The following is a 12824-nucleotide window of genomic DNA, read 5'->3' as shown; positions in this document are numbered from 1 at the left end:
GAGAGCAGAAGAAAGGAAGAGGGAGTGAGGAGCGAAGTTTAACAGGCGTTTCCTCACCCTCTCTCCCCACCCGCACCCCTCACCTTTTTTTTCCTGCTCTTTCCGTCGTCCCCACTAACGTAAATCCTCTACTAAGTCCCCCCCTCCCCTAATTATTCTTCACTAATAAACGATAAACTTTATTAATCAATCACAATTAATGCAAGAATCGGAACGTGTAAAGAAGAGAGCAATGTCCATCATCTGCCCCGGTGTTAGCTATCATGAGGTTCTTGTTATTATGAACTTGAATGAATTAGCAACCCACCAAGACGAAATATGTGAGTCACTTCTTCACACAACTGTAAATGACAACAATCATCACCTTTATAAGTTACTACCTGCACCGCACGAATCTACTTATTCATTAAGGCGCTCGCGACCTTCTAACATGCCACGTTTTAAAACCGACGGTTTAAGAATAGCTTTATCTTTTCATGTCTTAAAGCAGGTAACTTATAGGTTAGAGTTTTGGAATTTCGGAGCTTGTACCTCGATAACTTTTTTTAGCATCTGTTCTCTTGTTAAGATAGATTAGAACTGCTATGTATTTATGAATTAATACGCTTCAACCTTCAAACGACTGAAAACCTTCGTGTGAACTGATCCGGGGTGGTTTATTTATATTACCAACTGGAAGTTCGGATTTGAATCTGATCCTCGGCTGCATGACCTCTAGCCTCCAACGCAGGCGTTTTTAAGGGAGGTCGTTTTTCATCCGTGGAAAAAGAATGTTGTCTTCGGTTGAGCAGCGTTTGTGGAGAGGGATGAAAGACGAACTCTCCTAAAAACGCATGTGTGGCAGACTACATGAACTCCAACCTTCTTGTACTTAAGATTTTCCACTTTGTATTCTAATTCTTTATGGAGAACTGATAGCATCGTATTTTCTAAAATAAGCCCCCCCGTCTCTATTAACCCACCCCCCCTCAAATGAACTTGAAATAAATGACCCCCGAGGGGCTTAATAGAGGATTTACGGTATTTGAACGCCTGGAAAAGGCTGATTGAAGCTATAGGGAAAACAGTGGACTCTCTCTTAACGGACACCTAGAGTTGGTCCCCGCCTTCGATTACTGCCTTTACTTTACTCTCTATAAGACAGACACGTCTGAGAGATTTGACTGTAGTTATGAGGTTGGTAAAGATAGTAACAAGAGCTGATTTCTATTGAAAATAATATTTTAATCTCGGTAACAATAAAATTATACAACATTAACATATCATTTACAAATATATTATAAGTTTATGTACAAACGTAACGCCAATTCTCTGGCCCTCCGGTGGGAATTTCAGACCCTGTATTCTTTATAATATTTAAAAATCATTTCTGAATATAAAACATTCAGTATTAAAAGTACAATTTCTCTTTAAAAACTGTAAGAATTTCTGGGAACTCAAGAGTCAACTCTCTTTTCCGACAACTTTGCCGTCGAAAGTTGGTAAAACCGCATTGTCATCCTTGACTTCTTCGTAAACTGCCGGTCCTTCACAGTCTCTGTCATCTGTTGATCGCTTGAAATAGAATCTGTAAAAAAAGAAAGAATTTTGAGTCTTTTCCTGATAAAATTGTGAAAACCATCATGAAGTACTTTTTGGTTTTGTTATTGATACAATTTCGGGATTAGTTGCTTATGTTAAGGTTCACTGTTATCTTTGGTTGAATTTTTTATTTCTGCTCAAATGATTATTGTACAAAATAAAACCAAAAAAATGAAAGAAATAAAAAGCTGAACCAACAACCACATCGAACCTCACCTTCACTTTTCTGGAAGCTTTTCTCAAAAAAATGAATTAATAAATGACCTTCAAAGAAACTGCTTATACCCTGTGACAGGAAGATAAGTTAATTTGGCAGAAGCTATTTGTACAAGCTGTTTTTGTGTCCTTTGTATATGCAAGATGAAGAAAATCTATCACTTTGATTAGCTAACTGCATGGGCTCGGTGTTGTTTAGCTAGTATGGCTAGATACCTCTGCTCTCCGCCCCTCGGTCAATATCCAGCCATGTTAACCATAATTATGCTAGGTCAATACGCATCGACCAGGGGTGTCAATAAGGGCTAGGGCCAGAGATTTCCCCCTGGCTACCATGAGCATGACCCCTAGTAAACAAAAGGCATATAGAACCAAGAGAAATTCCCCCGCTACTAATTTCATATACCTAGACTGCAAAACAGTCGGTTTTCTTCTCAAAATTGGTTTGGAAAGCCCATATCGCTAGTATGATATTTTCCTGCAAAGCACACTCAGTCTCACTCTCTGTTTTAACCCTCACTCCCAACCTTTTCTTCGACCGCTTACACGTGCGTTCTTAACCTGGGCTGTTTTGCAGTCTATCGTATACCCAGCTCTTAGTGACAGCCCCACTCACACTGATGAAGTCATTGCAGTTCCATAAAAACTGCAACATACGCAATTTATGGCCCACATCTCACCTGTAACTTCCTCTTCTTGGAGGCAACAGATCTTTAAACTGTCTCAGTGTAACACTTCTTCCAGGAAGGGTTGTTCTATAAGGAATAGGCTCTCCCCATAAAAAGTATGTGATTATGATTTCATTTTTGTCATTTTTCTCCTTCTTTTTTGCAGATACACTGTCTCTACCCACTGCATCAGTGCGCGACACTGAAGACATAGCAGATGACCCTGTAGCAGGGGCTGCACCTTTATAATGCCTCTCAGGAGGGGCACCAGACATGTGTCCATAATTGGAATAGTCTTTAGTGGAACAACACGATCCTGCAGTATTTTTTTCTCTGTGTATTGAGGTATCCGGCTCTCCCACAATGTGGCACCTGGATAGGAAAAACAGAAATTATTCAATCAACACTTGTGGCGACACTTTTCTTAAATCTCAACTTGCACCATGTTCACATTAAGCTTTCTCACAGGCAGATATCTCAGCAACAGGCAAAAATAAAGTCAGCTCTCCTGTAAGCAGACACCCCTGAGGCTGAGATAATATCACTTAGAAGAAGGTTTCCACTTACATGTGGTTTAAAATGTAGTGATTGAATGTCACGAAAAAATCACTAATTGTCTGGTAGCAGAGGGTCAACTACATTCAGGGAGTTCAAAGCACCAAATGTAACAATAACATTTTTGGTCTAGTGAATGGTTGGCTACCGAGTGGCCTTCTTTAGGTAACGAAACGAAAGAGAATCCACAGAAGAAAAATTTTGCAAAACCTCTATCAGGACCACTGCAATCAATATGAGATAATCACAGCCATTCCAGTCTTTAAATTATCCAATTTGGAGTTTTGTTTTGTCTACAAAGTTTTAACTGTGGGTGGTTAGATCAACAAGTGTATTGCAGGTTTGTCTTTCGAGGCATGTCCAATTGCAACTGAAAAATTCAAATTGTTTGTATCTTGTTGAGAAAAAACTTCTATTTCCTCAAAGGGAAACCCTAATATATTGATAAAAAAATGTTAAGTTCATGTGTGGTCAGAAACTTGATCTGCAATGAAGGGTATCGTAAGGATTAAAATAACGAAGACTTTTGTGGAGCACAAACAAAATTCTCAAACATTTTAGGAAGGTAGAAAAAAAAAACTTCAACAGAGCCCCCGCTGTTACAGAGCCACACAATTTGAAAGAAAAAGAATCTTCTACTTTATTTTTAACAAACAAATGTAGAGTTCAGGAACAAACACAAACCTTTAATGACGGAATCGCCTATTTTTGGTGGAGGTCAATTCTTGACAATTATCCACCAGCTGAAAGTAATGCGACTCATATTCAAAATGGAAGGATAAATGTAAAGAGAATTTACAAGTGAAAAAAGCCAATATTCTTCAGTTGCACTAATTTCTGGTACTTTCACATTTTCCTATTCTGACTGTGAGGTGGTTCCCATTAACGCTGATCCCAACTTTCATATAAAATTAATAAATTTAAGAACAAACTTGTTTTTACCGTTGCTTTTGATGATGTTTACTTCTTTTCTCACCCTCTTGTGCCTCAATTAACCTCCTTCTTGTTTCCTCCAGAACAGACGATGCATGCGGCACAGGAAGAGGAGGCATAAGAGGGTCGGAAGCGATGGGCTGACTGGGCAGATGCCGAGACGTCGTCTCGGAATGCCTCATGGAACTTGACTGCTTACTCTTTGAGCCACTTCTCGTGGAAGGTGAGTGATGACGATGATGCCTTGATTCTTTTGGAGAACCCTGCTGCGCTTGCTCACCTTCCTCCATCCACTGCATGATGCGCTGGTGATTGTGCGTTAGGAATGGAATGTCGTCATCCTTCCGACTTGGGCGCTCCTCCCACACATCAGCTTCCTGGGTAGGGACAGGCATGCTTGGTTCTGGATCAACAACTGTTTCCTTAGTTTCTGGAGCTGGTTTTTTAACTTTTTGCACTTGCTGATGTTGTGTAGGTTTGCTGCGAGCGTCATTAGCTACTGTTGCTGCAGATGTGCTAGGGGCAGAGCTCCTCACTCCACCGTCTACACGACTGTTCTGGTGAGTGTCCCTGTAAGGTACTGCGGGATCAGGAACAACTGACATTGCCATGGTGCTAAGTGGATTTTTCCTGCTATTATCAATGGCTTGTTGGAGAATTGACTTTTTGGGCATCTAAGAAGACAGAATAAAAAATCGAAATGTCAAGCAACGACTAGAGCATAATAGACTCTGATAAATTGTTTGCGAACTAAATCAAACAGTATTTTGTATCTGCCCTTCAGGATTATTGATTTTATTAAAGACATTATGGACTTACGAAACGCCTGCATAGTGTTTCAGTTTCTCTGGAAACTGTAAACACAAAAATTAATACTTCGGCACCCCTCAATGGCAAAAACCCATAACTGAAGAGCCTCTCTTCTCCTTTTAAAAACACAGTTTTGATGTACTAACTTTAAACTGGAGTACCACAAACAAAGTTCAAGAGAAATTACAACATAAACCTCCAACATAAACTGCAGCACCACTGTTTTCAACTTTGATGTTTGCCCGCTTTCCTACCCCTCTTATGTCGTTGTTTGAAGGCCACATGCATTGCTGAACTCTTACAGGGCCTCTTACGAGATGACCTACCTCTGAACCATGAGCAGTCAAGTTCTTGGCTTCTCTCTCTTGAATTTCTTGCTCTAGTTTAACCTGCTCTAGTTTCTCTGTCAAGACTCTTGCAAATTCAGGAGGATTACTGGCCAATGGATGTCTGGCGTCCTTTGGAACACGCTGTGTGCGCTGAGAAAACAGAAATGATATTAATACCTTGCCCCTCTGTCCTACAAAAAGGCATTTTTTTGTAGGCATGTAACTATCGTGCATCACATAAGACCCAAACCACTATCGTAATGTGGCCTTTGCAGAGAATTGGTCACATGGGACAAAAACACCTTCCTGGATGGCATACAATGCAGTGGGCAAAGAACAAAAAGATTTCAACCTTTATAAAGCTAGTATCCTTTCTTTTCAAGGGTGTAATCATCATCTTCAAAATATAATCTCCAAAGCTCTGTTCTTTGCTCAAACTTATCCATAAATATAACATTTGACATCACCTTGCAAGTTCTTGCACTAAAATGTAGGGTGACTCACCGGAATAAATGGAGCAAATGCCAGTCCACCATGGTGACTTGCAGTTGTCCGGCGATTTGAAGAACACCTGCGTCTTCCATCACTGCATCTGGATGATGTATCACTGCAAAATGCAACAACAGTCAGATCATGGGAAGGGTTAAAGGATGCACAAAAAATTCAGCCAATGGCTGACTTTGAACAGTGGAACCTGAAGAAACCAGGGGCTAAGAGACCAGTAAGCTCCTGAACAGAGCATCTGCCCATGGCTGGCGAAACCCCCTTAACTCCGCCAAGTATAACATTTCGAGGTTGCTATCAATTACATAGATTAGATACTGTAAATAGAAGGACAAGGGGAGAAATGGCATTTGGACTAGAAACTCACAGAGGCAGCCTCAAAATACATTCAAGCAGACTTTCCCAACATTTCTAGGTGCTGTGAATGATATTTCTCCATATTTCTCTCTTCTTGCTAGCTTCTTTGTCCTTGTATTGCACACTGTCTTTCAGTGGCTGCCCAAAAACATGCCGTGGATGCTAAAGGTCTTCCATTGCAATCTGAGCCAACATATCTCAATTGGGAACATGCTACTCACAATGCCTCTGATAATTAAGCTTGTACATGTCAAATAATGTTGACTTACTCAGTCAAGGCACTGTCAGTAACTGACAGGGTATCCTCTGTCATAGCATCACTGGAGAGGCTTTGGTTCTCAGATTCAATCCTAGACCCCACTGGAGCTGTAGGATACTGATATGGTGACAGCAGCCGCTTCAATGGAAGTCTGCAATGGATTAGCCCTCTAAGGGTGCAAATTAAACAACAGTTTTAGAGACAGACAATGTGATTAAAAGGGCAATAAATGTGAAATTTTGCCAAGGAGTCTAACAGGATCCTACTTTGAGAAAAAGACATCATAGTAATAAGAAAACAAGAACTGCATCAAGAGAAGTACCTTAAAAAATCTTTTGAAACAGATGAACAACTGGCCTTCCCGCACAAGGAAAAAATGTTCCCGAGCTTGACCCGTCATGATAAGCATTGATGTTGCCTTGGGCACATAAGGAATTGTTTTGCATTCAGAAAAAATATATAATATTTGCCATATTGGACCCCTGATTTAATCAGCTCTCTGGACTTTGAGCGCTACTTCAAAATTTTCCCCAAGTACAAGCCTTGTCTAGGGAGGGAGCACAGCCTCAACGCTTTCCCCTTCAATGATAAAAATCCATATTCCTCAAAACTTCTAAGCATATTTTTGTAAATGAAAAAAACTGCCATAAAAGAGGTGCTGGAAGGCTTCATTTAAATGGCCATTCCATGGCTATAAGCCAAAACTTAAGACTGCTAGCTTGTGACATCAGGTTGATAATCATGAAAAAGTTAAACAGAGATGTTGGAGAAAAGGTTCTTGCCATCGAGAAATGCACAACATCAACACTTTCATTCTTGATAAAATACTTGTCACAAAACAGCTCTTACAGTTTTAATTACTTATTTAACTTTTTTCAACAAATGAAGTAAAAAACACACTTAAGATGCAGTTAAAAGATGTAAACAAACTTTGGTGTTGGTTCAAGCATGTGCTTACAAAATTTGCCTGGTAACTAAGCAAAGTTATATCAACATACGCAGCCAATGGCATGGTTAATTTTAGATGGAAGGCAATCTTTATGTTCAATTCAAATATGAAGAGGTGGATGAATAATAATAATGACTGATAGCTAAGACAAGCATGAGAAGCAAGAGCTGTGAAGTCAAAGCTAGGACTGTCACACAGAAACCATCTGGTTTGAATTTGTGAAAGTCACTTTCACTTACAGTTGAATTACTTGGGTACACTCAAATACAGTCAAATCCCACTTTGAGGACACCCACTTATAATAAGGACACCTCATTGCAGTGGAACCTCGATATAATGAACCTCTATATACCGAACGATTTTCTTTACCGCTGTAATAGCAAATATATAACAAAACCTTGATGTAGGGAACAAATCTTGCCCATCCCTTGGCCCTTCATTATATCGAGGTTCCACTGTGTTACGGACAGTTTCCCTGAGGAAAGAAAGCCCTTACATTTTTTTTTTCTAAATTCGACCCGCTTAATACACACACTTTCTATGGTCCACTCAGTGTCCTATTGACAGGCTTTGATTGTATTAAAAGCCTCACTTAAGGTCAGATGCCTGGTCAACTCTAAAAATGGGCACAAGGGGGGTCAAGTGTAAAAACATGCTCACTTGATACTTAAATACCAAATAATTTGAAGGAGAAGCAAAGGGTGTGATTCTATGAGCAAATCGAAATCCAGGTTCTTGAATCCAGAAACGGATTGGATGGATTCTGAATCTAAAGAAGTCAGATTCTGAGAAGCTTCATTAGACTGACTCGAAATCTAGGTTTTTAGGGTTCACAAGCTGTGCATTTCTTTACGCAAGGATATGGGGTTTGCATTAATGTTTCTGTCAGCCTAACGAGACCATTTTGGGTTCATTTCTTTCACTGCAGTGAATCCAAAAAAAGAGATTGATAGTCTAATAATTTTTGGATTCTCCCAAAAGAAATGCACCCTGGCAAATTTAAAAGGTTGAAGTAAAAAAGTTAAACGCTCTACAATTTCTTCTTTATCATAGATATGCTAATGTAGTGTCAAAACAACTTAAAGAATCTTTTAGAAGCACAGGCTTGATCTTTGCTGCAGACGAAAAAATTATGTCTCGGCAGAATAACTTAAAGCCTTATTCACTACAAACATGCGTATGATTTTAGTCGCATGCTTTAAGCAATTGAAACAGTGTGCATGTCTTCAAGCTATGAGTAGCTCTTACGGAAACACTAAAAGTTGATAAGGCAAAAAATGTGGAGAACAATAGAGAAATACATCAAGCACACTACTGGCTTGTTGACCCCATGGGAACAAAAACATCCTTCTTAACTTCAGGGTCATGCTTGAATGATCCTCAATGAAAGAAATGACTTTTTTCAAGGGTACAAAAACATTAGGTTTTGAAAACAATCGACAATATTCCATCTTTAACCAAACTTTTGCATAATCTTCAATGATTACCTTTTTAGATTATGACACTCGACGGAACCCAAAAGAGCATCTGAAGAAATGCAGCTTCTTTTAAAAAAGATTATGCATGGCAAAAAACAGTCATTCCCTTCTGCAATCTGGCCAAGTTATTATGATCAGATTTGTGAATTCTTTTGCAATTATGCGATGAAAGCTAAGTAGCCAATGTTAATGTATGTTTGCACAGATTCAATTTGCCTTTTATTGCTTAGCATCTCCACTCACTTCAGACTGTTTGTCATGCTTCATAAATATGGAAGCCAAACAAGTGACCTTACGGAATCAAAAGAAACCTGTTAAAATCCAAAACAGAGTCTTTAGGAAAGTAACAATCACCTCGAACCGTCAGTTTTCATTAACCCGATACTTGCTTCTCGAGTGTCCGCTCACGGCTGGAAACAGCAACATAGGAATTCACACCCTCTCCAAATTACAAGTACTTCTAACTAAACTACACAATAACTGAACATACAACCAGCACGCTTTACCGGTCAAAGCGATCAATCTTACGATAGAAACATGCTCAGTTCATTTGAAGTCAAAAGATTGATGCGTTTCCATCTTACACATAATTTAATTTTGCTAGAAAACTTGATAGATTTAACAGATTTGCAATCATTTCGGGGGGTATCAAAGACTCTCCGAATTGAAAAAAAAGTCACTTAGTTACAAAGTTTGCCAAATTTTATTTCCGAGTTTGTTGATCGATCACTTATGTTGTTCCCACGGCGAGCGATCATTCGCCGGAACGAAGAAAAGCATTGATTTCGAACACAGAAACAATGCGTTTAGTTCCAAGAGAATGACAATTACTTTTGTAGTTTTCACTAGTTCTAATTTTATCGGGATCAGGTCAAACAACTGGAATATCATCGCAGAAACATTTGAAAAGCTAGTAAAAAAGGTTTATAACTGACAACGAAGGACTAAAACAGAGTAAATAGTGCACATTCTAAATTAAGATTGTAACACTTCCGTTGTAAAGGATAAAAATTCTTTAGAAATTAAACATCAGTCTCAATTAACCGGTATGAGGGTTTGTACACAAGGCACCGTACATAATCGAAAGTTGACAAAGTTTCCAACGTAAACTTCAAGAGAAGCAATATCTGTTTCTATTGGGTAATCCTTACGATTTTCGCTCTAATCTCTCTCATAAAAACCAAAACAAAATATCTCTACTTCATGCTTTCATTAGCTACAAAGTCGGTAAGATTATCGCTCAAAAACAAGAGCAAGTAAATTGCAATAACATTGCTGAACAACGGCCCAATCATATTCGGAAAACGCTGAATATAAATTGCTGATAACTACACTCAAACAGAGAGATTTAACTGTCGAGTAACTCAATAAGATATTTCAAGTGTAAAAATCCGGCAACATTGCCAGACTATTGAGCTCAAGATTATAAAAGCAGTTTGTTATGGTGGAAATTGAGCGAGTCACTTACCGCGCATTGTGTTCATCTGAGCCCTGTCTATTTCCACAATGAGACAATCCTTTCACACTTTTGCGATGTTGTTCAAATTCAAATTGGTCTCCATCGTCCTCAATCTCGTCAAATCCTAAAACTTTTTCTTCCGGAAGAGTAGGTAGATATCCACAATGGAATCTAGGTGTCTGTGGATAGCGTTCACATAAGCTTACATCTTTAGGACTTTCGCCGCCGCTTTGGAGACAATCCTTGTAGAGGCTTGTGTTCATGAAACGAGGATAATGATTATTTTTCATGTTCACCATAATTTCTGATAAGGCCTCTTCAAAAAGTCCACAATCCACAGACTGATCATTGATATGCTGTGCTATTTCGTTTCTAACTGTATCGCTGATTTCCAAAGCGTCAGAACTCGCAGCAAAAACAAACTTCTGGAAAATCGCTTTGGCGGTTGTTCGAAGTTCATACGAAATCGGTGCCATTCGCTTGAACGATTCCGCTGCCCGCCAGAAATCTAAAAGATTTTCTTTGTTCTCCTGTCGTAGAAATTGATAAAAAGAGTTAAATCCTTGACAATCCATAAGCATATCGCTCAAACTTGTCGGCCATCGCTCAAATTGCGGAGTTGAAGCGGCGCTACCCTCGGGCTCAAATCCTACCCGCTCAAGCATCTCTTCGTCCGAATCGAGTCCTGGAAAACCTCGCACTGGGATCGATTCTTTCTTCGAAAATCTCCCTGGAGTCATTCGAGAGCTTGAATGGAAGGATTCAGGCTTCGAGGAAACCCCTAACTTTCCTTTAGAGCGTTCGCTGTCGTTCGAATCTTCGCCGGTTGGAGGGGGTCGCATAGTTGTGGGGTAGTCGGCCGCTGATCCGGCCAGTAGCATTTCACGTGCGGTACTCGATTTCTGTTGTGATTCCCTCTGATCATAATAAACCTTTCGAGAGCTTTTCGAATGTGTTTGCCTCAAATCCATAATTCCAAATCGCGGAGAACTGCGGTCCGCATTCAGTCGAGTTGAGCCACCAACCTGCTCTACAGTTGTTCGTCGGATCTCACTAAGAGAATGCCTCGCAGAGATCAAACGTAAGCCGCGGTGAGCTCTCAAAGCAAATATTCAAATACATATATCACTCGCGACGCTCCGATGAACTGCTCAAAATGTGCGTTGAAGGCGATTACTGAAAAATCGTAAATAAATGAAGGCCACGCGATCGGCGATCTTGCCCTCCACGTATTGATCTTGAAAGGTTTCTCGCGCGAGAAAATGTTCACAGTGCTCGAAAGCGCTCCGCATTTGGGTCCTAAGTGTTTTCAAGTGCGGTAAGGTTGCAAAAACTACTTCAAACGAAGCCGCTAGCAAAAGGCGGCGCATGAAGCGATCAATTCCCTCGGGAGAGGACGTCACAACGGCGCACGAGACCGCACCAATCAGAAAGCGCGCTTCGGTGCCCCGGGTGATAGCACGTGCTTTATGGCAACTTCACACATGTCGACGGTGGCTGTAATTAAGTGCAGCTGGCTGAATCGTTTCTGATTGCCTTGCAATGAGTAGTGAAAACCCCAAACGAGTTGAGGCCGATCTAGGAATAAAGCGACTCTTTTATGGCTATCTTGGTTAGTGATTGGGTCGCTTTTTCGCTCAGAGCTATTGTGTTCCGTGCTAAATGAGGATTTAGTGCGGCGAATCGTCTTAAACCACAAAATGAATTAAACGCTCTCATTACCAATCTTGGATAAGCAAAGAGCGGCAAGTCTAAAGGGATATCAATGTCAATCAAATTCGACAAGTGAGCTCTGCTGATTGTTTGGATGGCGGGGAAATTTGTTTGTAATTTTTAATCAGCATTCGTGTCATACTTTTCAAAATGGCTACATCGAGACGGAATTCGGAGCGATCAAAGCGTTTGAAGGGGTTCTTTTTATAGCGCGTGCGATTCCTTTCTCAATCTACCTCAACATCACGTTGCTTTCTCCTTCACTTTTTTCACGTTTAACTTTTCGCCGTCTCCGGCATTCTTATTCAAAATATCTGCTAATGAATTTTTTTTTATTTGATGAAGTGTCGGGCCTATGCAATTCACTTAACACATTATTGGTTGTATTACTACAAGATAATAATTTTTTGAACTGGTCGTCCTCACCAACGAATGCGGCTCCTTTTTGAGTCCGGCTTAGCTGAAATTAGGTTAAGGACCGAGAAAGAACTCAACTTAACGTTGCCAGCAATAATTATTATTTGTCTTTTCGGGTTTCCCTTTGTGTCACAAGAGAGTGTTTGCCAGAGTAATTTAAGAGCAAAAAATTGATTGTAACGGAGAGGTAGACAAACACCGCTAAGAATTGCTTGTCCTATTTTTCCATAATGGTCCGAAACAGAGCTTTTGTGATGTTAGTTACCTCAACCCAGCGCGGGGAGACAAATTTTAATATTTCACGGAACACAAGCATCTCGGCGGTGCCTTTCATGTTAGGCCGGTCCTTTTGATGAGAAAAAGTTATGTTTCCTTATCACTCGATTTTTGCGTGCGTTTTAGCACGTTCATCGCTCGAAAATAGCGTCAACATTTTTGTATTTTTTGGTCTTGTACAGAGCGAACGATTCGCGCGACCGCCGAATTCACTTATGCGGCTGCACAATGCAGTATTTGAATCAACCCGTTGTTTAGAAATTCGGTGAAAAAAGATCCGTGTTAAATAACGACTTTCAAATGAGCACGCTGCGTATTTT

At 40.1% G+C, this 12824-nt stretch overlaps 1 protein-coding gene across 1 annotated transcript; it reads right to left on the bottom strand.

Annotated features, from left to right (window-relative positions):
- Positions 1 to 1203: 1203 nt before the first annotated feature.
- Positions 1204 to 12814, bottom strand: LOC140941587 (axin-1-like). Its single transcript, XM_073390607.1, has 7 exons — positions 10108 to 12814; positions 6223 to 6381; positions 5597 to 5699; positions 5090 to 5242; positions 3963 to 4627; positions 2478 to 2837; positions 1204 to 1567 (listed from the first exon to the last, which is right to left on the bottom strand). The coding sequence occupies exons 1-7, from the start codon at positions 11067 to 11069 to the stop codon at positions 1444 to 1446; spliced, it is 2526 nt and encodes an 841-aa protein (XP_073246708.1). The 5' UTR covers positions 11070 to 12814; the 3' UTR covers positions 1204 to 1443.
- Positions 12815 to 12824: the final 10 nt, after the last annotated feature.

The sequence above is a fragment of the Porites lutea genome, chromosome 6 (assembly GCF_958299795.1).
Source record: "Porites lutea chromosome 6, jaPorLute2.1, whole genome shotgun sequence".
In the NCBI taxonomy this organism is placed as follows: Eukaryota; Metazoa; Cnidaria; class Anthozoa; order Scleractinia; family Poritidae; genus Porites; species Porites lutea.
Note: the sequence above shows the minus strand (reverse complement) of the source record. Positions and strands in the feature narration are given on the sequence as shown.

Coding starts and splice junctions, on each gene's coding strand:
- LOC140941587 (XM_073390607.1), bottom strand. CDS start 11,069: ATGGATTTGAGGCAAACACATTCGAAAAGCTCTCGAAAGGTTTATTAT. Junction 6,382..10,107: donor TCAGATGAACACAATGCGCG/GTAAGTGACTCG, acceptor TTGCACCCTTAG/AGGGCTAATCCATTGCAGAC. Junction 2,838..3,962: donor AAACATCATCAAAAGCAACG/GTAAAAACAAGT, acceptor TTTCCTATCCAG/GTGCCACATTGTGGGAGAGC.